This window comes from Platalea leucorodia (genome assembly GCF_965183815.1).
Source record: "Platalea leucorodia genome assembly, chromosome: 12".
NCBI classification, from domain to species: Eukaryota; Metazoa; Chordata; class Aves; order Pelecaniformes; family Threskiornithidae; genus Platalea; species Platalea leucorodia.
The window spans coordinates 17,209,641-17,233,537 of NC_138834.1; the positions used below are offsets into that span (position 1 = coordinate 17,209,641).

Genomic DNA, 23,897 nt, shown 5'->3' on the forward strand with positions numbered 1-23,897 from the left:
CTGCTCTGCTTCTACTTGAACAGAATTGTGCTGGGAGGAGGAGGTTTGCTCTCGACAAGAAAGGGAGGAATTGGAGGTCAGGAATCTGGAAGTTAGGCAAAGCGCAAACATGCTAACAGGAGAGCGTGGAGCGAGGCCGGGGTAGCAAAGGACCTGTTGTATTCCAGCGGCGCGCAGCAGCCCGGCTGGGGCTGCGGCAAGCGGCAGGTTAGAAGGAAAGGAAGCGGTTGGCGGTGCCGCCTGAACAGGCCGCTTCCTCTGGGCTCGGCGCTGCAGGCAAACTGCCTCCGCAGCAGCGCAGCGGCGCAGCGGCACAGCGCCTACGGGGCTGCGCTCGGGCCCCAGCTGCGCGGGCGCTCTCGCGGCGAGAAGAAAGCTGCTGTCACCGACTTCGCCGCCTGGAGCGCGACAGGCTCTCCTCAAACTTACCAATAAAAAAGTCAGGCAAGAAGACAAATATCCTCTGCCTGTGTCAGTGCTGAAACTGAGAGTTTTGGGGCAAGTCTGCTTTTTCACTGCTGACATGTAGGATTTCCTGCAAGTTGGAAGAATGGAACGTAAAAGGGACCGGCCTGCTTGGCTGCTTTAGCTCAGCCCACGGGGACGTGCGTTGCGAACTGTGGTTCATGGTGCCCTTTTGAACTAAAGGGCAGGTTTACTCAGGAAACACACGCAGAAGAGGCAGCTGGCTCGTGCCCCAAAACCAGTAGGTCCAGCTGAAAGGATGCACGACACGGGTTTGAGCAGCTATTTTCACCTTTTCCGAGCACTTGTAATGACTGGACTTGCATTAAGATGACTGACGCCTCGCACCCAGCGTGCTATGCAGCCGCCTCGGCGGATGGTGTAAGCAGCCAGCAGAGACACAGACTTCCAGATACAGCCAGAGCTTAACAAGAAGGAAAAAACAGTTCTGCAAGCTGGAACCTTCCCCATGGCTCGCACCTGGCAATGGAAGGCCACAGGGACAGGAGGAGAGGAGGGCAGGAGGGGTACAAAAGGACATGGGCGAGAGGTTTGAAGGGTGCTGCACAGGCACGGAGGGTGAATCAGTGGCCGCTTCCTTCCAAATCCTGTTTACAAATTCAAGCAGAGCTACAACACGTGGCAAGCGTAACCATTAACTTTACTGAAGAATCTGACGTGACAGAGGAGCAGCGGAACATTAACCGTGTCTGAGCTGACGGACCGCGCGCGCCGCTCCCCCGGGGCTGGCCAGCAGCCCTCCCTCTGCCACCGCTGCTGGCCCAGCCACCGCAGCGCTCGGCAGTGGAGAGAGCCTGGCCGGAACGGCTTCCATCGAGCTGGCAAAGCCGCGCTGGGGAAAGGACAGGAGCACCGATACGGCTTGCAGAGGGAGAGGCAGCAGCTTCGCCCAGAAAAGCAGCTTTTCTCAGCTGCGCAGGCAGTTCTTTGTAAAGTATGGCATGAGCCTATGGTTGAGGATCTTTACCGACGGGACTAACCCCGTCCTTCCCAGAAGCTGGAGGCCTCGCTCGGGTACCTGCACAGCCCCCCGCCCCGGGTGCTGCCTCCCTTTGCTCCCCGGTGACGCAGCAGCCTCTGGTGGCCAGGTGCTCCGGGAGCCCCGGCCGGGTCCCCACCCAGGGCTGGGGCCTGACCTGCCTCTCTACTACAGAGCAAAAATCTTCCAGCTGAGCGTGTTGCAAAGGGAAAGCCATTTTCAGTGATTTTTCCTTGTTTCAGACAGAACTGCTCTGTCACACCCTCAGGAAACCTTTGCCTCTTCTATGGTGCTGTGACCTGGAAAACTCAGAACAGGGGTGGAAAGGGCAGTTCTGACTGGCCCCGGTGCCCACAGGGACCGAACCGCCGCTGTCCTCAAGCGGATCCAGTGCTGCTGGAGCATGGAAGAAAAGCCTAGAGGGCTACAGCTCGCATACCTGTAGTGGACAAGAGGGGAAAGCAGCTCACTGCAGTCTAAGATGTAGTTTTCTTCCCTTCTAAGTTGCAGAAAGGCTGTGATTGAAGTGCCTTTTGTGGAATGGTGTTTCTGAATGATTTTTAGAAGAAACGCTGAAATACTAGAATCATAGAATGTTCCGAGTTGGAAGGGACCCACAAGGATCATCGAGTCCAGCGCTCCTGTCCCTGCACAGGACAGAGAGCCTGCACAAAATAATCCATTTTACTTAGAGTGTAACCCCCTAATTCTGGCTGGCCTGCTTTAGGAGCTGGTGCTTGAAATGCTCCAGCAGTTCAGGTGCAATCTTATCAGCGGTCAAGTTCTTGGCGGTCAAGATCCCTTCGTGGGCTTCCTGGAAGAGCTGCTTCCCCACCGCTTCCTCCACCCGCCGGCGCCAGGCCGCTAACTTCGGCCTCTCCTCAAAGAGGTCGTAGCCAGCACCTACAGGCTGCAGAGGGAGAGCGAGAGAACCCGGGGGTGAGTCAAACAACGCATCTACCAGGGACGGGACCAGCAGGAAGCAGGGATGCGCCTTTGGCCCGAGGCAGCGGCCGCCGTCACGCTAGGTGGAGTTCATCTCTGCTCTCAGCCAGCGGAAGCAAGCGCTGTCATCCTCAGCAGCTGCTGTCCCCTGGGACGCGCAGCGAAAGGGCACTGCCGCGCTAAGCCAAGAACCGTCTCATGCAAACACAGAGCCCCACGCGCACCAACTCATCTCTTCCAAATAGCTGTACTTGCTCTGCCGAGTTTGTAATTTATCTTTTTTTCTGAGGAATTTTGTCCGTACTTCTATAGAGAGAACTGTCTCCAAGTAGGTGTTCCCTGGCAAACTCGGTTATGGTCAAAGGCAAAAAGGAACAAGGTTTAACCCCCCTCAGGAGTGAACAGCGGGGAGAAAGCTCTGCCGTTAAAGCGGTGGCGGTGCCGCGGCCGCAGCCCGGCCCGGCCTGCCCGCAGCCCGGCTCGCGTACCCAGCAGCGCTGGGGCCGATGCTCACCTGCATGAGCTCCACCAGCGCCACGAGGTCGGCCAGGGAGATCTCGCTGCCTGCAATGAAGGGCTTGTCCTGCAAGAACTTCTCCTCAAACTGCTTCAGGACAACGTTCAGCTCCTCAGTAACACCTTCCAGTTTCTCTGGAGGAAGCGGCTGGCCTGTGAGCAGGGGCAGCAGCACCTGGCAGGGAGAAGAAACAAGTTGCTTTTTACGTATTTCCCTCCCAACTTAGTCCACACCCTCCCACTACCTTCTTCCAAGGATCCCTCACCAGCCATGCACGACAACAGCCGGTACTGCTCATCTGCTTTGGCAGATTAACATGAATGTCAGTGATTAATTCCTGGCTGTCCTTGTCTCCTCCCTAGAAAGTCTGAAATTTCGACCACGAGAGTCTCCTCTCAAGGGAAGGCTGCATCATCTGCGAGCAGCTGCGTTTTGTTTTCCAGCGGGAGGTTCGTTCTTTCCACGAAGCTGGGCAGAAGGCGGGGAGCTGTGTCTGGTGTTAGCGGCTCACCCAGGACGAATTTGCTCTGGATCTCGGAGCACGCACAGAGCTGCGGCTGCAGCACGAAGCATTCGGGCCACCGCAGTTTTGTTCCTATCTGTCGCCAGGCTTGTACCTTTGCTCAGAAAGGCCCTGCACACAGGAGGTACCTCCCGGGCCATTGCACTCACAGCTCTTAGCACTTAGTTTTTGGTATATAACGGGCTTACCTTGGTTAAGAACAGCTTGCTCCCCTTCCCACGAATGTTGACGTGCTGCCATGACAGGTACTCGTCAACCCTAGCCCTTTTCTGCAGGTCAGATGGATACCAGTGGTCAGGAGTCTTGAATTTCCGGGCCAGGTACAGGAGGATCGCAATGCTGCCCAGAGAGCGAGGCAGACCGTGAGCTGGTCATCTGAGATTAAAGCACCTCATCCTTTCTTCTTCCCCCAAGTTTTGCGCTGCTGGACCAGCAGCAACACAGCCCCGGTCTGCGTCAGGCAGAAGCGCAGGACACGCGATTGCCAGGCAGGCACAGCACACAGAGGTTGTGCTGCCTTGACCGCTGCTTGGGGACAGCAATTACCCGATACATCGGCCCAGCGAGACAGACGTGGCCTGCTGGTACAGTTGCCCTGTCAACATTTTTGAGCAAATACGAGCCACAGAATTGAGTTTAAACCAAACCAGAGCTTTGTATTGCCTGGCCATCCAGCAGCGGGTGCCTTGCGTCAGACTGACTGCATTGCCCTCGGCCTCCGGCTGAAGGCAGAGCGCAGGAGGACGCACGGACAGGTGTTTTGGCTTAGAAACGTTGCCTGCGTGCAAGCTAGCTCCAAGCAGCAGCTCACAGATTTTTCCATGATCAATGCAGTTTGAGTTGCTTACACGAGAAAGCTTCTCTTGAAACATGGGTTTATTTTATGTACAACTGGAACAGATAGGAAGGAGGCAAACAACTACCTGGGCTGGCGTCCCAGTGGAGACCAAACAGGGCACTAGCAGAACCCAAGCGTTAGGATAAGCAATACTGCAGGAGGGATCTGAGCTTATTTGAGCCTCACCTCTCCGCTAAGGTGAACGAACCGTCCCTCAGCGCGGGCACCTTCATCAGGACGTTCACCTTCCGGAACTCCTCCGTCCTGTGCTGCCCTGGGGAGGGAGACGAGGAGTTTTACTTGGCAGGGATGCTCAGGACCTGCCTGCAAACGCCCGCGGAGCCTGTGGGGGCCACCTGGCCTCAAGTCCCTGCGTTTGATTGTACAAGTACAGTCTTGTTGGAGTTTACAAGCAATCAAGAAGTACCGCAGGGTGAATGGGGGTTGCCCTGTGATGTCAGCCTACTTGCTTATTGCCTGCATACCAGAACAACCTCTCGACGAAGGGCAGAACGGTCAAGAGCCCTTCCGTACCGACAGCGCTTGTCGGCTCCGGGCTCCGTCAGCTCCAAGCTTGTGCCTGCCCTGTACAAACCCAGAGCGACCACCAAGCGCCTTGGAGGAAAGGGAGCTCGGTATCAGAAACACGAACCACAAGGACAGCGAGAAGGCAAGGGTTTGTTTTTTTTTTTTTCTGGAAGATAACGTAATTTATATTCAACTCTTTTTAGTCCTGAAATGAAAACAAATTTCTACGATTCCATATAAAGCCATGGGTACTTTATTACAAATCTATCAGTCAGCTCTTTCTGTGGGTTTTGCACATCCTTTCTCAGAGCAAACAGGGATTTGAGTTTGCTTTCAAGCCCCCCGCCCGACAGGCGGGCAGAGCGAACCTGACAGGAGACGGAGCCTTGTTCCCCCGAGGTCCCAGCCTGCGCCATTACGTTTGAACCCAGTACCGGGAGCCCTGTTTTACGTGACCCGTTCGTGCCAGCCCTTTCCAGCCACTGGCTTCAGCCACACGTGCGTACCTCTGTATTCGAGCTTCTCTACCACCCGACCCCGTGCCGTGTCCTGCGGCGAGTCACCCGAGAATCCCTCTGCCAGAGGAGATGCTCCGGACATGGTTTTAGTTTTCCCAGTACTTGGCAAACCTGATTTGTGACTATTCCCCCGTCACTTGGCTCGCAGCCCGTCCCCTTTCAAAAAGGCACTGGGATTTCCTGCGGGCGGTGTGCAGATTCCAGGTCCCTGGGTGTCCCCGGAGCATCCTGCGGTTTCCAACCGTTCTCACTCTTTCTACCCATTTCCTCGAGACCTCCCCTGCCGCGGCCCAGGAGCTTTCCTGGGGGGACACAGTTAACCCGCCAGCTCAGATCCGAGCGTACGCTCCCTCACCCGGGCCTTACACACCGTGCGCGACGGGCACCAGCGCGGCGAGGCCACCCGCACCGCATCCCCGAGCGAGCGCTCGGTCGGGGGCCGTGCGCCCGTACCCCCGCCGCGCGGCCGGGCGCCGAGCTCGCCCAGCTGCGGGGCCAGGAGCGCGGCGCGTCCCCGCGGCGCGGGAGCCGCACGCTGCGGCCATGGGGCGCACCTCTAGCATTCCCCTGAGCCAAACTACCCATCCTAAACCCGCTGACCAAAAGCAAATGCTGATGCCACGGGGCACAGATCACTGGGAAACTGGGATTTAATTCACTTCTCTTCCTCTCAGCTCCCCGGTGCCTGTATTTCAGTCGTTCCGTTCTCCCCGATGCTCTCGTTGCTTGCCTGCCACTCTCCTCTCCTTCGCACCAGTGCCTCACCACAAGTTTGTGTATTGGGAAGGGAGGGGAAGGACGGTAGCTGGGCCTGCCCCAGCTACAAAAAGTAACAGCAACTTTTCCTACCGCGAGAGGCCGGAGGAAGGCGGCAGCAAGGTGCGGCGAACGCACAGCTGAGGGGCGCAGGGGAACACCCAGAGACCAAACCGCAAGGCGCCTGCGGTTTCTCCGAGTCACAGGCTGGAGCCTCTTGTGTTTCTTTACCAATTTCAGCCCCAGAAGCCTTCTGTCTTTCATTGTTTTTAAGCGTCACTTACCAAGGTGTTTTTTTGCCAAATGCATTACCTTAATTTCAAATCCAGCAGAGCTCTGGGAAGGTTGAAGGATAGCTTTTACCAGCTTCAGTTACAAGGTAGGAAGATACAGATCTTTGGGCATCCTTTGGTGAAGACCCGTGGTACCTCTGGGGCAGGCTCCTACCAATTATCAGCTGGTTTTACTGCAAACTAAACCGCCTTCCCTTCTTCCTCTGGCAGCGCTCGGCCCCGTGGTGGCTGCGCCGTCGCGCTCCGCTGCCTCCTCTCTTTGCCAGCCCATCCTCAACCCTCTGAAAACAGCCCGGCCGCGGGGGGCTGGTCCCGAGGGGGCGGCGGGCCGGGCCCGGCCGCGGGGGGCTCGGCCCGAGGGGGCGGCGGGCCGGGCCCGGCCGCGGGGGGCTCGGCCCGAGGGGGAGCGCGGCCGCTCCGCACCAGCGCCGCTGCCCGGGGCGCTGCACCGGGGGCCGCGCGCCCCGGCCGCCCTCGCCCACGCGCGATCGCCCCGCCGCTGCCGCCGGTTGCCTCCATCCCGGGCGGGGGCGGCCGCGGACCCCGCGCATCCCGCGGCTGCGCCTCGGAAGGGCGCTCCCGGCGCCGCGGCGTTTGCTGCTGGGGCGGGGGTGAGACGCCGCCCGCCTCCGCCGAGCCGCGCCTGTCGCGGGGGGGCGCAGGCACCGGGACCCGCTCACAAACCGGGGCTTCTTCAGAAAATCGGGTCCCGTTTTCGCCCTGAGCGGAGGAGCCCGCGGCGGCTGCGGGGCACCCGAGCCCTCTCGCAGCTCCGGCGCTGCCGGGGGCGAGCGAGCGAGCGGGCCCCGCCCGCGGCGCGGCTCTGCCGGGGCCGGGCGGGCGACGCGCAGGTCGTGAGCGGCGGGGGGGGCCGGGGGCCCCGCCACAAGCCCCCGCCCCGCCACAAGCCCCCGCCGCCCCGGCCCCGCTCACCCTTCATCAGCTCCACCTGCTTGAACTCGAAGGGGATGTTGTTGCTGCGGGCGAAGATGTAGAGCGCCCGGCAGGGCTGCGAGAGCAGGTCCAGGTACAGCTCCAGCCCCATCCTGCCGCTGCCGCTGCTGCCGCCGCCGCCGCCCGTCCCGTCCCGTCCCGTCCCGTCCCGTCCGGTCCCGTCCCGTCCCGGGCCCTCCCGCGGGGCGGGGCGCAGCGCAGCGGCCCCCGCCGGAGCCCCCGCCCCGCCCGGGGCGGCCCCGGGGCCGCCGCCCGCCCCCGCCCCGCCCCGCCTTACGGTTGGACTCGATGATCTTAAGGGTCTTCCCCCCCCCGCCCCCGGCAGTTTCACGGGACGGGGGCGAAGCTCCGAGCGGGCTCCGCCGCCTCCTGTTCGAACCGGGGCCTGCCTCAAACCCCGCCCCGGGTCGCTCGGTGACCGCAGCCCGGCGCGGCGGCGGCAGCCGCTCGCTGCGCTCGGGGGAGCGCACGGCCCTCGCCCGGGCCCCCGCCCCCGGCCCCGGCCCGCCGCAGCGCGGCGGGGGCACGGCGGCCCCCCGGGAGGACGCGGGGCTCGGCCGCCATCAACCGACCCCACGCTGCTCCCCTCTTCACAACGCGCAGCCGCCCCTTCCCGACACCCGCCCCGCCGGGGCTCCCAGCCCTTCACTGCGCTCCGGTAACGCGCTGCTAACGCCGGCGCGCGTTTACGCTGCTTTACAAAGTAAGAAGCCGGAGGTGAAGCTCTTGGCTGCAGGCTGCAGCTATGTGGTAGCTCTAAGCATTCTGCCAGGGGCAGCTAAAAATACCAGTGGCATGTGACAAATGCAGATTTATGGCTCGCAGTCATACGAGCCGACTCCAGCACATTCATATTAGACATCAGACACTCCAGTCTGCATTAGCACCAACCTAATGCTTAATTATACCTGCCGTCACCCTGGCACCGAGTGGGGAAGGAAACAAGGTAAGCAAGAAAATGACAAGAAAGGTACGAGACTACAGAAGTGAAAAATCCCCTCAACACTGCCTCCATCCCTGTTTGCAGGAATCTTTATTAGACACTGTTTAAAAATATATATAGTATTTATTTAAAAGTTGCAGTCACTTTAGCCTAGAGCAGCTCTTCAAACACACTTCCGCTATAGGCACTGTACAGATGTTTATGCACTTGCAGATACAGCTGCTTGCACCGTAAGACCGAACCCTTACTTGTCCCAGTTCCGAGGCAAGAAGGGCACAGCCCTCGCCTCTGGAGAGCGGCAGTTCCATCGGGCCCACGCTCAGGAGCTGTGGAGCGGCTCTTCCCTGCACTGGTGGTAGTTTTACACATGCCAGTAGGATACGATGCAAAGTCCTCTTCAAGACAGCTGCTTCTCAATTTTTTTTTTTTTTTTTAAAACCAGTAACTGAACTCTGTTCGCAGTGTCCTCGGATGGGGAGTGAGGCCTGTAATAGCTGGCTTCGGATGTGACAAGGGTGAGGAGCCAACCACTCAGCTCCCCTCGGGGACCGTGTCTCATCGTTACCGTGCTGGGTAGCAGCCCGTGGCCTATCCCGCTCAGCAGCTTCAGTGCCACGAAACACGACCTCGGCTTCCATTCATTCAGGCTCGTTTCTGTGCTCGCTCGCTCTGTTCAAAATTAAAGTTGAGAAGGTGACTGAAGATGCCCCTGTCTCAGAGTCACACAGAAGGGACATCGGGGAGCAATGGGACAATTTCGTAATCCTTTCTGACCCAGTTCTCAAACATTCCTGGTCTACAACTCAAAATCATCATTTTTCAAGGACAGATGTTTATCAGGCATCCTCAAATCAGAGAGCAGAACACTTGCCCAAATCATACAGCACAGAAAGTCTATTATGGACCCCCAGCCTACCCACCTGGCAAGTCAAACGCTACCCTGCTTTTGTCTGAAAGCTCCCAACCTTCCCACTGCTGTATAAAGGAGGGCCTGCAGAAACGCTTTCCTGGCTTGAAATACCTAACTTCTAGTCAGCATGGCGGTAAATTACAGCCCTAAAACTCTGTAATGACAAAAGGTTTAATCTCTGCGTTTTATTTGCCTTCTGGGTAGTTGCCAAAATCCCAGCTCCAGAGGGCCGGAAAAGGGAAAGCAGAACAGAAAAGGAAATGCCACAAATCATAGAATAGAATCACAGAATCATTTAGGTTGGAAAAGACCCTTAAGATCATTGAGTCCAACCGTAAAGCTAACGCTGCCAAGTTCACCACTAAACCATGTCCCCAAGCACCACATCCACCTGTCTTTTAAATACCCCCAGGGATGCTGCCTACCTTACTTTTAACAGAAAACCTCTCTCCCCTCCCCACCCTTTCCGAGTATTTCACAATGACGCACCCAAAAATGCTGCCTTCACACTGAAATGGAAATGTCTCAGTTAAAGAAAAGGATTCTGGATGCTAATACTTGTGCTAGTCTGGAGTTGCAATAAGCTGTGCAAGATGTAGTTTGATTTTTTAACTTCCTTCCCCACGTCAATTACCTTGACTGTCTTCTCAAGCTTACACAGAGCTTCCTCATATTGCTGCACCAACGGCTTTAACGAGTTGCCCTTCACCGGGTGCTTCTTTATGTCCTGGATGCCGGCATCCTTCAACATCCGCAGAAACCTACGTTCCTGCAGAACAAGACCGACACAGGAGATGAGACACCCCACCGCCTATAGCTAGAAATGAGCGCGTTCTGGAACGTGCTGCCGAGTCAGGAATCATCTGAAGTTTCCAAGCACAAAGCTCAGCTGACTGGAAAAGGTGGGAAGTAGTATGAACCTTATCTTCCTTATGCCCCTCCACGCATCCTTATCAAATGATCCCACGCCAACGACATACCTGAATTCTAAGGACCAAGCTGAAAGCGACGCCCGCTTTTCCTGCACGAGCTGTTCTTCCAACTCTGAAACCAGAAAAAGTAGCGTCAAGTCAGTTCAGCCATGTAGTCGCTGCCATTATCAGCTCCAAGAGTCCCATTCTGAGATTCTCCAGATTTAAGAAAGTCTGAGTTTTTTGAGGTTAGCACAGCAGGACCAGCCCTGTGTTACAAAGGATGAACATTTCCAGGGCTCATTCACAGCTGCCGAGCCGCTGCAGATTTCTGAACATCTAGAAACCCAATACTCAATCCTGTCCGGGACAGTATTTCTAGCTCCTGTAAAACACATCTTCTGTAACAGGGTGCTAGTTCTCTGTTCCAATACTGCATCACGCTGGTGATGCTATGGGTTTAACTTTGATTAGAAAGCTATTTGCATATTAAAGTAAAAAAAAAAAAAAACCAAAAGCTAAACACCCTTTCAAGTGCATGTCACCTTTGCTAAATATTTCAGAGTAAACCGAGCTCAAACACCTTCCTTTTGTTCCTGGTTTCTTACCGGTGAATGTATGTCCTGATGAACTGAGGCGCGTCATAGTTTATTACATAATTCACTCCTTTAACGTCAATCCCTCGTGCAGTGGCATCTGTGCTGATTAACCTGGTTTTAAACGTATATACGGTCATTTTCAGGTAACATCTCTTGCACTACACACACAAGTGAAACACAAGTGAACACAGCACAACTCTTCTGCTAATCTCTGTTCAAACTGGGCCGCCAGCCTCTGACCTCGGAGCACGACAGCAGCGTTGTAAGTCACTCCTTACTGGCACTACAGGCTCGTCAACTACCGCTGTGCACGAGAAGTTACTGGGTGTTTCCAGGTTCTCCAAGCTCGCGACACTAAGCCAGACAGCTCCCGCCACATTGGAGGTTACAAGCCTATAAGCTACCTGAACGTTCCATAAAGGCACCGCACGCAGACAGCGAGGTGCAAAATTTCAGCAGTCAAGGATGAATTTAAACACGGGGTTTGGATGAAAAGAAAATCCAGAAACCAAATATTTACCTTCCTCTCAGAGACATTCCACAGATGCAATCCCATATAGCTACTGAAATCACAAAGCAAATCAAACACGTGGCTAGAAGTAAATCTGTATGCCAGTCTGATTAGGGGTTTCTGTGGTAGGAAGAACTAATACTGTATATAGCTCTAGCACCAACATCCATTTTCTTCCAAAAAGCGCCTGACCCCAAGCACAGACATTAAACTTGAGATTTTCAGAACTGCATGTGTTTTGGGCAACTCCATGAACAAGCAGGTACATTTACCGCTTGTTATAAAGTAACACGCAGAAATTCAGATTACAGCTAGATTAGAACAGGCCAAGTTACGCGCAGGGGCAACAACTCAAAAGTCACAGGTCCAAGTCTCACACCCATTCGGTGAGTTGGTGCCTGCACGCTGTTTTACAGAGGACCCCGTTTAACTGTGTTCTTGGTTCTACCTAGCTTTTCCCACTGGAAATAGCCTGCGTTGGAAGACATGCAGAAAACTCATTTGAGATGCTCACAGTTGTATTTTTCCTTGTTCAAATTCCTTCATGGTTCTTTGTCTCTCATTTGGAGGTAACCGAGAAGAAAATTCAGCCACAGTGACTCCACCAAAGGCTTGAACCAGCAGGAACAACCTGTAGGTAAACGGGATAGAAACAGTCACTTCACCATCTCTCTCACACTACTTGAGAGATACCTACTATAGTGATCTCATTGATGCATTCACCTGTGAGAAGCTTCCCTGGAGTTGGTAAAGCACAACACACGGGTAAATTTCATTGCCAGCATGAAATGCAAGAGGAGTAAAGGCTTGGAATTCAGGTCACAAGGCACATAGCATTGCTGCAGCCGACAGGGAAGAAGTTCAGAGAGAAAAATTACTTCTTGCCATTACCTTCTCTAAAACCCCAGCAAAACCACACCCTGCAACGCTACTCCCTTTAGAACAAGTCCCAGTCACAGGCTGGGAGGGTACACCACCAGGCAGACACAGCAGACCTGTGCTGTTCTCATGTTCTCACTTCTCCAGGCAAGTAACAACATGCACCGCCTTCTTGTCTACAGGGTGACCGGTATCTACACGCCTTGAGAGGCATGGTACGCATAAGTGCTAATACATTACTGCTACTTTGTATCTCCACTCCCCATTGCTTGTGAACTTAATTCTGCATGAAGAGAGTTTAATTAAAATAAAAACCATCCCATCTTAAAACCAAATGAACACTAAGTAATGAGAAAACAAGTGCACGAAGGTAGAGCTCTCTGGATCATAAATACTCCCAAAGCCACTTTCTCCCAGCACCTCTGTAATGCAAGGAATCATAGGGAAGAGATATTTGTTTACTGGGTAAAAACATAACTAAATACTCCAAAGTGAAACAAGTCTTCAAGTATAGTTTCTTCAAGAGAATTAATTTCATACCGATAGCCCCTCGGGGAGTGTGTATTTCTTATTAGTATCTTGTTCAGTTTCTGTTCCATCTCTGAGCGTGTTTTTCTCAGAATAGACAGACGTGAAGAGGCGAGGCTGGAATAAGTCCAGCTGCTGCAGTTTCTCTGGGTCCTGGGTCAGCGTGGCTGAAAACAGCAGTTTCTGTAAGGGTATCTGAGGACAGCAGGAGCTGAAATAAATAGCACACGGAAACTGAACTTTGAGGATGGGGCAAAGGAGTTCCTCCACAAGTGCCTTCAGACGATGTTATGACAGAAGCAATTAACTCTTTTTGATGCTCTTCTCCTGCTCTGGGCCTTTCCTGTAGGTTCTTTTCCACCCTTGTTTTATGGTGGAGTTCACAGACAGAACTGATCAGCGCTCTCAACCAACCACGCAACCCACATCCGTTACCCCCGCACACATCCTTGCATCAGTTACCCGTGTCCTCATTCTAGTTGCTTCCTTCTTGGTCACTGATCTCAGTTTCTGACACATCCCTACCATGCTGTGTGAAAACAGCAGCCGCAGACAGATAATTCCAGGAGTTTTCCTTCAAATCCATTACTCAGCTTGCCAGAGGGCATTACTATAGTTCCTGTGCAAATGAATCACAGACTTGCAATATCTGTGCTTTCTTCTGATGCTCCTTCAGTCTAGCTAAGGAAAGCTTGGAGAATACAATACTTAAGCTTCAGTCTAAAAGACATCCTCTAGTACCAGCCGTTCACTGCCTTACTTTGGCAGACGTTTCTCAGAGTAAGCAAGCTTTGGGAGTGCCTGTGAGGGAGTACTGTGAAGCAGGGCAGTGGCATCTAGGTGCTGGTGTCCCTGCTACCAGTTGAAAGAAACGCATCTGGCAACTTACCTGGCTGCTGTTATAGGCCCTGGTTTGGTCCTCTGAAAAAGCATGTTGGAGCCAGAGTCATTTTCTACTTGAAATGCAGCTTTGACAATTTGGTTCAGACAGTTCTGGTGCATGTCATCAATCATACGGTCAGCTTCATCTATGATCTGAATTCACAAGGACGAAAAACACTACTTGTTAAATACTGCCTAGCATTAGGCAGCTTTTATTTTCCTTTTGTAATATTACCATTATCAAATGAAGGCAGAAGTTTCTACCCTGAAACTGAATTTTGCTTTTGTTTCAGTGACTCAGCAGCCAGCCCAACATTCAAACCACACACGTTCATCTGCACAGAAATCCAGTCCACGTCTCTGAACAAGAGATAAAAATCTCCATATCCTAAATAAGACTGCAACTACCTCTCTGCACAGACTCCCATATGGTGGAAGCTACTACAGTCTGATGATTTACCCTGACCTTGACCAATAAGGCTTTACTCTGGGTTTGTGTTTGCAAGAGGCTGAGAGAAGGGGAAGTGGGTGCGTGCCTGGGTGTCACGAGTTGGAATAAAACATCTTGAGACTGCTGCCTGAGCAATCTGGAGTGTAGCCCAGGCCCATACAACAGTTCCAACAGAGATGTATTTATGTACCATGCAAGAACAAAGCAGGAATTACAGCTGTAATGGACCTCGCACTAAGATGGGAGACCTGTGGAGTTGACTCACCAGGAAACGAAGCTGCGTCATGCTGAACCCCGGGGTCTGGCTAATGTGGTCTGTGAGCCGCCCTGGTGTAGCCACAATAATATCAGCCAGGCTGCAGTAGCCTGTCACTCTGAAAGAACAAGCAGCCCATCAGTAAGTTTCTCCCTACACCGTAAAGCAAGTAACAGAGATCCTTGGTCAGCAGACCTTATGATTCTCCTACTATTCACTTAACTGAGAAATAACAAAATTCAAATATGGACTTTACTTTGGAAAGCATGCAAAGGCAGTCCTGCACACTAAACCCCCACTTTAAACAAAAAATGTCATTCTTTGTTGCTCTTAAAAAAAGCTTAGTTGCAGCAAAATCCCGTATCAATCATTTGTACCTGTGGGTATAAGGTAAACATTTGCATTCTACTCAGCTGGTGAAGAACCCCCAAAATCTAGTAAAACATAACAATCATAAAAAAGGGGCAGTAGCAGGTACTTTGACAAAGACAGAACAACCCGCATCTAGCATATAAACCCACTATTCAATATCATTATTGCACGATGGTGTGATGCAATAGCTTATATTTTGACCTCTGCTTACTGAGATTAAATAGTTTACAATCTCTATAAGCCTTATCGAAAGACCTTTTAACCTACTTTTTCTGGACAAGCATCTCCTGCTCCTTTGCAAAAGATTTCTGGCCAGTAATCAAAACGACCTTCAGACCTGTCCCGTCAGTGTAAATGTTGAACACTTTACTCACCTGCAAAGAGATGGGCTTTGTTAGCCACAATGAAATTAAAATTTAAAGGAGTACTTTCCATTATGCTAACAACATCAAACCCACCGGCAGGGTCTTCAATCTGCTCCACAGAACAGCCAAGCAAAGTACGGACTGCACCAGCTTCTCCCTTGGCCCAGTTCTGCCCAGAGAGAAGGCGAAGAGCCACATACCTGTTGTGCCAGTTCTTTGGTGGGCAGAACAACCAGAGCTCGTACTTGGCAAACTACTCGATCTAGCAGAACCTGTCAAAACAAAGGTCAAATGAGTCCCTGAAAGCAGTGGGGAGAGAAGGGGGTTCTTGTATCTATCCTAGTGAGAAGAGATGGGCTTGACATATCCTCGTGGAGTTTTACGTTTCCATTTTACTCCCCTCCCTCCTCCCAGCTCCTCATGCTGTGCCTGTTGTCTGAGAAAAGGAGTGGGATGCTGAGACGAAGGGGACTCGAACAGCTCCCTGAGACAGCTCCGAGCTAAAAACCTACTGCTTTGCAGCCACAAATTCCTTGGCTTTTTGACCTACTTCTAAGTTCAGGTTTCACTTGAACAAAAGCAACCCCAGCATCTTCCCTACAGATATTTCTCTAGGGATAAACTCACCTGTACTATGGGTATGACAAAAGACAGGGTTTTACCACTGCCAGTAGGTGCTGAGACGCAGATGTCTTTGGGGCGGTATCCTCCCTGCCCCGTCAAATACCCATTGGATGCACTCTGTAGGATAGCAGGAATCACCTCTGCCTGAACTGAACAAAAATGGAAACAAACATTAACCACAGAGTTAACTGGGCTAAAACCAGTGTACCCAGAAAAGCAGTTATACACAATGAATCTGTTTCCACATCTGTGCTGCTGTTGCTATAGACATAAGAAAGGAAGACATCAACACCAGTTGTTAATAGAGATGCTATCTGGTTTTAGCTGGTTCTTCTTCACTCGTGGGAGCTTAACACTGAATACAGAGATTTCCGTCTCCAAGAATTCAGCTATTTCTAGTGCTCAGCTAGGATGTTACCGTGTTAAATATAGTTTTCAACTCACATCTGTCTTCTCGTTCTCATGTTAGGATGGCACCGGGCATATTTAAAACCTATGAATATTTGTCTGTAAGCATCCTTTCTTTGAAGTACAAACTACTCTTACATAAACACAGAATATGCAACACGGCAACACAGCCTTATCTGCCAAGGAGCAAAACGCACAACTCCTATAGGCTTTGGAGCCACTCAAGTTCGCTGCAGGAGAGTACACAAGGACTGAAGCAGTCCTGTACAGACGAGAGCTTTGGCTGTCATGCCTGAACTCTCTCCTTGCCCTGTCCCAGGACAAGCCCTGACAAACTGTCCAACTTCAGTTTGTCTACGAGGTTTAGCGGCCAGAGGATCTAGCTCCCTGACAAGACCATACTTGGTGACGCATACGATGTATGACTTCAGTGGACCCCATCTCTACCTGACAGAGCACGACACTGCTTGATTTATCTACTACCAGGTGCCATAAGCTGGACTTGATTTACGAGAAAACACAAGAAGCTGCTATCAGCAACCTGTTAAGATCTCCCAGAACAAAATAAGCAATAGCATTTACATTAAAACATTATGTAACAGCACACTTAAAGAGAGAAGACACATGCTGGCTTTCCAACATAACCTTGATGAGTCTCTGGTACAGTCTAAGCGTTCAGGCTCAGCTGGACCAAGTAGTTGGATGAAGCTCAGAGATCCCACCTTCTTCCCTTCTCTCCCTCTCCTTATCCCTGCTTCCAGCTGTGCTTTCTACTTATTTAGGAGCTGCCATTTATTGTACTTGTCTGCAAAAATGGTAAAATAATGGAAAACCAACAGCTTTTTTTGCTTGAACAGTTTTCTGCTGCTTTAATGAGTTGAACAGGTTCCCAGAGAGGTCTGATTAGAAGCAGAGATGGTGAAAGGTAAGGAACTAAAGCACAAGCCTGGCATAAGGGGGGGGAAAAATGGGAGGACACAAGTAAGACCTCCCTCTTTGGGCAGCTGTGAGCTATTACTTCAAGCCACCGTATTTTGTGGATCTGCATTTATGACTAGATAACAGACTTCAACTACTCAGCCTAGATAAAGATTTGAAAGTGAAGGATTAAAACTGTATGATCACTTTGATGCATTAAACTTGGTTCTGTTCTATGTTTTACTTCACTGACTACATACATAAAATATACAGCAACAGACTGCAGGAACTACATAAGTCAATTCAGAAAGACACAAAAGCACTATCAAGGTACCTGGAAAAAATGACTCTATCCCATTCGTTTGCAGCTTTTTCAACAGCCTGGGGTGAATTCCTGGGACATCTCTAATTGGAACTAGATTATCTTTGATACGTTTTTGCACTAGTTTGGGTTGAGCAAGCCACTGCGGTAAGAAGGGCTGAACCTGAGGTGAGGGAAAGGAGAATAAGAAAGCGTTTCTGCCGTCAAACAGGCAATGCCATACACAAAACAAGCTGGTAAGGATGCCTGTTCCTTCCTGACCATCATCAAAATTCAGTCAAGCTAGTTACCTTCTGCACTGGCTTTCTGTCATAGTCTCCAAGAACCACCAGGCTGGAGGGTGGAGGATTTGTCTCTTCCTCCGAGGCTGCTAAGGACGGCTCCTCCTTTGTGCTTTGATTTCCTTCAGCTCTTTCACTGTTCTCTTTCCTCCTTGTTTCAGCTCCCTCTGTTTCTTCATCCTTCTTCTTCCTTTTAGAAGACTCATTTGTAAGGCTGCTTCTGTTTTCCTGTTGGTTGATGTCTTCTTCAGAATCTGGAATTTGGATAACCGGCATACAAAGCTACAGGTGAGAACGTGCTACAGAAAAGATACATAGGGAACATTTTACAACATAGGACTTGAGCAACAACTTGCAAGCTCCTCTTTCTTCCTAAATTCAAGTGCAAAAGCCAAACATTCCTTCGCTGATACGAAAGCAACTGAAGACTGAGGTGACATAAATTGGAAGGATATGGATTTGATGGGTGGACTCTTCAGTGGGTAAGGAATTGGCTGGATGGTCGCATCCAGAGGGTAGTGGTCACTGGCTCGATGTCCAGATGGAGAACAGTGACGAGTGGTGGCCCTCAGGGATCCGTTCTGGGGCCAGCGCTGTTCAATATCTTCATCAGTGACACAGACAGCGGGTTCGAGTGCACCCTCAGCAAGTTTGCAGATGACACCAACCTGAGCGGTGCAGTCGACACGGCTGACGGACGGGATGGCATCCAGAGGGATCGGGACAGGCTGGAGAGGTGGGCTTGTGGGAACCTCATGAGGTTCGACAAGGACAAGTGCAGGGTCCTGCACCTGGGTCGGGGCAATCCCTGGTATCCGTACAGGCTGGGGGATGAAGGGATTGAGAGCAGCCCTGCCGAGAAGGACTTGGGGATACTGATAGATGAAAAGCTGGACATGAGCCAGCAATGTGCTCTCGCAGCCCAGAAGGCCAACTGTATCCTGGGCTGCATCAAAAGCAGCGTGGCCAGCAGGGCGAGGGGGGGATTCTGCCCCTCTGCTCCGCTCTGGGGAGACCCCCCTGGAACCCTGTGTCCAGCTCGGGGGTCCTCAGCACGGGAAGGACACGGACCTGTTGGACCAGGGCCAGAGGAGGGGCACAAAAATGCTCAGAGGGCTGGAGCACCTCTGCTGTGAGGAAAGGATGAAAGAGCTGGGGTTGTTCAGCCTGGAGAAGAGAAGGCTGTGGGGAGACCTTATCGCGGCCTTTCAGTACTTAAAGGGGGCTTGTAAGAAAGATGGGGACAGACTTTTTAGCAGGGCCTGTAGTGATAGGACAAGGGGTGATGGTTTTGAACTAAAAGAGGGTAGATTCAGACCAGGTATAAGGAAGAACTTTTTTTACAATGAGGGTAGTGAAACACTGAAGGGGGCTCTGAGCAACCTGATCTGGTTGTAGATGTCCCTGCCCATTGCGGGGGGCATGGACTGGACGACCTTTAAAGGTCCCTTCCATCCCAAAGCATTCTGTGATTCTATGACATGCTTCCCTCCTTCCCTTACACTAAATTAATCCTCAAAGTTTGCAATATGGGGCTTTCCCCTAAAAAGGGAGTTACTTTGGGAACATATTAAGCAGAGGAAAACAAAATTTACGACCAGGTAAATTCGGCAAGTTACTCAAAGGGCAACTTGTGCCTACTTCTCTGTTGAGAACTCTCGACCAAAATGACCCCAGCTTATCGTTACCTGCTTCAGTCCTCTCTTGAGGCGCTTTCGATTTTCTTCTATTTTCTTTCTTCTTCGACGCAGTGCTGCCATCTGCCGCCTCCTCAGTACCCGCCCCTTCTTCAGAAGAGCTGCGAGGCCGCTGTTTCTTCTTTAGCCTCTTCTGTCCTTGCGCACCGGGCTGCTCTCCACTCTCCCTCTTCCTCTTCCCGCCCCCGGGGCTCGGCCCCGCGGCCCCTGGGCCGGCTCCTCCGGACACCTCGCCTTCCCCTCCCTCGGCCTGCGCCTCCCGCTGCTTCTTCAGCTGCCGGGCCTTCGCCTGCTGGCGCAGCCGCTCCAGCAGGACCCGAGCCCGGTCCTCCGCCTCGGCCCCCTCCGCCTGCCGCTCCTCCTCCCCGCCGTACCTGAAACAGCCCAGACAAAACCTCCTCAGGCCCAGCCGCCCGCCCCCACCAGCCCCGCCCGGCCAGGCAGCCTCCGCTCCAGCCCCTGCCGCGGCGGGACGCCGGGACCGGGCCGGGCCGCGGGTACCTGTCGATGCGGAAGAGCGCCATGGCCGCGCCGCGCCGCGCGGGCGCACGGAGATGACGTCAGCGGAGGCCGCGTGGCGCGCGGCGGAAGGCTCCAGAAGGCGCGGGGGCGGGCGCGCGGCACCGCCCCTCCCCTGCCGGCAGGCGGCGCGCGCGCCCTGAGGCGCGGAGCGCGGGAAGAGGAGGCGGCGGCCGGAGGAGGCCGGGGCGGCGGCGACGGGAAAGCGCCGAGGGGAGGAAAGGCCCCCAGGCGCGGCCCCCGCGGAGCGCAGCACCCCTGCGGGGAGAGGCCGGCGGCCGGGGCTTACCGCAGCCCCCAGGGCGCGGAGGGCAAGGCCTGCCTGCCCGAAGGGAGGCAGCACGAGCAACACGGATAGCAGCGTTTCGACTCAAGTGAGCAGAAGCACCCCTTCCTTGCGTGCTTGGCCCCGCACGCTGTTAGAGGGAAGCCTCCCTGAAGCAGCAGGCACAGGGCTGGCCCAAGGACTGCTTCTGCTGTGGGGGACGCAGACAAAAAAACAACAAAAAAACAACCAAACCTCAGAGCAAGAAGAAGCCCTGAAGGCACGTACAGCCTCTGGAGCCCAGCGAGGTAAAAATTACCCTGGAGTGCTGTCAGGCACCTGCCACTCAGTCGAACCATACGGTGAAATACTATGGCTGAGAAATAGAATCAAACCTAAAGCATTCCTTTTTTTTTTTTTTGCTTTAGCAATCAGAGTGAAACAGATATGTTGCCAATTGCCCAACTCCATCACCAACCTGCCAAAGCCTACACCAGACAGCTTACTTCTAAATCTTTATTTGCTTTCTACACAGAGAAAACAGAGGAATGTTGAAGCAGCAATATTTAAACACACTAGCAGGGAGCCATCGATCTGTTGAGAGTGCACAAAATGCAACACAGGGCCGTTTGTGCGGTGGTCTCTGCTAAGGGGCAGGATGAGGGCAGGTCCAGGAGCCGTCTCTTCAAGCGGGAGAGCTCTACGCAAAGGTGGAGCCATTCCAGCCCACGTTGGCAGCGTTCATGTCAAAGTAGTTGATGTACACCCTGCAGAAGAGGCACAGGAAGACAGAAATAATGACCTTATTAACGGATTTATATAAGTAATGAGTGAGACAGGACAACAGGACAGGGGACAGTGCTTCCTATTCCTCAGAAGAAATTTCAAGCTTCCTTTTTACCAAAATCTAGCTAACTTCTCTGGTAGAGCCTCCAAACTCAATATTCCTCAGAGTCCCTGGAACTGTACTTTTTTTTTTTTTTAATACAAACTCTTCTTCAGTGAGGGACTGTCCAGACACCAGACAGCTTTTGGTTAGCAGCTTGTCAGGAATTTCCAGAGATCAAAACCTTTTGTTTCCGAGCGCTGCAGTCCATCACACGTGTCAAACAGACAGGCAGCCTTACGGAAGCCAAGCAGGCCCTCAGGGCCGGTCCCTTCCAACCCCAGCATCGGTGGCAGCAGGTTCCTCCCGTCCTTCACGGCAGGCAGACGCTCCCTGCGAGGGAGCTGTTCACAGCCTGCCAGTGCCTGCTTTGCCTGGCAGCTCCAGCCCGTTACTGCTCCTCCCTCGTGCTTTCAGCCTCCCATCACCAGAGGACATTGCACCTCAGCGGCAAAAAAACACACAGTACAACCCGTCGGTCCTCTGGGATTTTTTCCTACGTCGAGAGCAGTAAGCCACGTAACAGAGGACGCCCAAGGAAAAGATGTAGGCTCTTAACTGGACATGAAAACACTGCAAATGATCACCCTGTATTTTCTCAAACACACGGACTTATTCCTGGCTTTTCATATTTTTAAATTAACTTTTCAAAACAGCTTCAGAGAGCCAGATAAACAAGGTTAATGACATCGTGTCCCAGCCTTACCTGTCTGCAGATACATGCAAGTGCTTAGAGATCAGATCGCACAGGAGCTTGGTGTAGGTCTTGTTCTGCTGCCCTCCTATTTTGCCAATGCTGTAAAGGCTGCAGAGCGCGCAGGGATCGGTGGAGCCCCCGAAGGACATCATCTGGTCAGGAATGATGTGCACGGCGATGTACTGCGGTAAGAGAACAAACAGTTACAGGATACCCCACCTTCCCTCTCCCGATGCAAACGTTCCTCGGGCACCGACTCCGGGCTGCGGCCCCGGCAGCTCCTGCCACGATCTCCCGCCCGCGGCACCGCTGCTGCGCGGCCTCACGGCTGTACCCGCGCCCCTGACCGAGCCCCCGGGCCTGCCCCCAGCTCAGCCCCACCGGGCTTTGGCTTCCCAGGCCGCCGCGGCCCGGCACAGGAGGGGCCGTACCCGGTCGCGGGATAACGGGGAGCGGCCCGGCGCAGCGCCTCTCCGCTCTGCCGGCCTGGCCGACGCCAGCCCCGGCCCCCAACGGCGCCGGCAGCCCTCCGGCGTCGTAGCTACGGGGGCACCCAGCTTCCCGCAGGGCTGGGGCTGCTGCGGGCCCCCGGAGCCGCTCGGCCTAGGGACGGGCTGCAGCGCGGAGGGAGGCAGCGGGAGGCCCGCCGCCGCGCCGCGCCTCGCTCGGGGGGTGCCGGCGGCGGGCACAGGCCCCGTCCCCTGCAGCAGCGGGGCCCGCGCTCTCGTTGTGTCCGCAGAGGCTCCGCTCGGCGGCCGCGGCCCCTCCGGCCCGGCTGGGCGAGAGAGCGGGCGCAGCCCCGCGGCCGCCGCGCCGGGGCCTCCCTCCCCTCCCCTCCGGGCCTCCCCTCCGGGCCTCCCCTCCGCCCGGGGCCGCCCGTCCCCTCCCGTCCCCTCCGCCCGGGGCCCCCCTCCCACCGCTCCGCGCCGCGCACGTGCTCGCCCCGCTGCCGGCCCAGCCCCGCCGGTCCCGGCCCGCGGCGGCGCCGTCCCCCGCTCCCGCTGGGCCGCGGCCCCCCGCCTGCGGCAGCGCCGGCCCCGCCGCCCGCCCTCACCTGCGCGGGCTTGCCGGTGGCCTTGGCCAGCTGCTGGGTGAGGTCGCCCAGCAGGCTGTCGGGCACGGCGTCCTTGCAGACGTTGGTCTGGATGGCGAACATGGGCATGGTGGCGGCGGCGGGGGGCGGCGGGGCCGGCGGCGGAGCGGAGCGGGGCGGCGGAGTGGAGCGGGCGGCGGCGGCGGCGCTTTTAGTACGCGCGGGGCCGCGCCGGCCTTAAAGGGGCCGCGCCGGCCTTAAAGGGGCCGCGCCCGGCGGGGCGGGGGATGGAGCGGAGCCGGGAGCCTGCCTCCCGCGGCCCCGTCCCGGCCAGAACTCGCCCCCCTTCCGCCGTCATTCGTGTGCTTGGTTATTATTGAGCATTTCTGGGGGTCTGTTGTAGGCTCCTCCCTGCAGCCGAGTCCTGCCGCGCTGGGCAGTTCATGCATAACCTGGTGCTGGCGCGTGTGGTACTGCCGCGGTAGCATTCCCGCCGGCTTTTGCAGGATCAGGGCCAAAAAGGGCTAGAGGCCCTGCAAAAAGGGATACTAGCCCTGGCTCCGGATTTTTTTTTCTTTTGCAAAATAAAGGCACATTTGTACGTTTTTTGTTTTAACGGTGTGCATAGCTTTAACACTATGTAAGCAGAAATGTCTGACTTGCTGGCACGTTAATTATTCTCTAACGTTTTTTGGTCAAACTGAAAGTCATCTATTACTCCTCAGCATCCTCATTTTCACATCGTATTTTTCTACTGGAAAAAGGCAGAAGTGGTCTTTTTTTGCTTAGAAATGAAATGGCGCGTGTGTGTTCGGAGGTGAGAGGCGGCCTGAGACAGAAGCCTTCCGCTGGGCTGCGTGGCTGGGCTGCGTGATGCGATGCACGTAGGCTGCAGAGGGCACGACTCCCCACCCTGCCTCTTGCGCTGCTGAGGCTGCAGCCCGGCTCTGCTGCTTCAGATGACTCACGGGAAGAGGCTAAAGAGACTCAAGCCCAGAGCCCTCTCCACACAGACATTTTACACGCAGGAATCGAGCACATGCTAATTTTTAACAAAGTCCCAGCACTGCTGCTGCTAGAAAGCTTGACCACACGTGTGTGTTATGCATGTGAACACACAGCTCTGAACAAAGAATAAGGGATGGCATTGTGTGGGAGCGCTTTGGAGTGGCACAGGCTGTAACACTGAGATCTGGCAGGACTGGAGCACTTTTTTTTTTTAGTGATTAACAGCGCTATTAAGAACTAATATCATCGGCTCCCTGCCATTGCATAGTGCCACGTATTCCTCCCACCTTCCTGC

The 23,897-nt window shown here is 54.1% G+C and overlaps 3 protein-coding genes across 4 annotated transcripts; all 3 read right to left on the reverse strand.

Annotated features, from left to right (window-relative positions):
• Positions 1 to 1,107: 1,107 nt before the first annotated feature.
• Positions 1,108 to 7,450, reverse strand: LOC309596761 (glutathione S-transferase theta-1-like). Its single transcript, XM_082325444.1, has 5 exons — positions 7,317 to 7,450; positions 4,475 to 4,562; positions 3,639 to 3,789; positions 2,925 to 3,101; positions 1,108 to 2,375 (listed from the first exon to the last, which is right to left on the reverse strand). Exons 1-5 carry the CDS (start codon positions 7,426 to 7,428, stop codon positions 2,169 to 2,171), a joined length of 735 nt encoding a protein of 244 aa, XP_082181570.1. The 5' UTR covers positions 7,429 to 7,450; the 3' UTR covers positions 1,108 to 2,168.
• A 950-nt stretch (positions 7,451 to 8,400) lies between these two features.
• On the reverse strand, positions 8,401 to 19,739 carry DDX51 (DEAD-box helicase 51). 2 transcript variants are annotated; one of them, XM_082325286.1, is made up of 16 exons: positions 19,696 to 19,739; positions 19,186 to 19,568; positions 17,507 to 17,751; positions 17,229 to 17,379; positions 15,572 to 15,717; positions 15,145 to 15,216; positions 14,847 to 14,953; positions 14,217 to 14,325; positions 13,508 to 13,653; positions 12,631 to 12,829; positions 11,935 to 12,050; positions 11,726 to 11,842; positions 10,710 to 10,811; positions 10,171 to 10,234; positions 9,825 to 9,959; positions 8,401 to 8,949 (listed from the first exon to the last, which is right to left on the reverse strand). In XM_082325286.1, the coding sequence occupies exons 1-16, from the start codon at positions 19,716 to 19,718 to the stop codon at positions 8,923 to 8,925; spliced, it is 2,142 nt and encodes a 713-aa protein (XP_082181412.1). In that variant the 5' UTR covers positions 19,719 to 19,739; the 3' UTR covers positions 8,401 to 8,922. The 2 variants fall into 2 exon arrangements, with proteins under 2 accessions (XP_082181412.1, XP_082181413.1); XM_082325287.1 differs by lacking the exon at positions 19,696 to 19,739 and having other exon boundaries at positions 17,507 to 17,796; positions 19,186 to 19,317.
• Positions 19,740 to 20,480: 741 nt separating this feature from the next.
• LOC309596458 (macrophage migration inhibitory factor) lies at positions 20,481 to 22,808 on the reverse strand. Its single transcript, XM_082324688.1, has 3 exons — positions 22,616 to 22,808; positions 21,571 to 21,743; positions 20,481 to 20,745 (listed from the first exon to the last, which is right to left on the reverse strand). The coding sequence occupies exons 1-3, from the start codon at positions 22,721 to 22,723 to the stop codon at positions 20,679 to 20,681; spliced, it is 348 nt and encodes a 115-aa protein (XP_082180814.1). The 5' UTR covers positions 22,724 to 22,808; the 3' UTR covers positions 20,481 to 20,678.
• Positions 22,809 to 23,897: the final 1,089 nt, after the last annotated feature.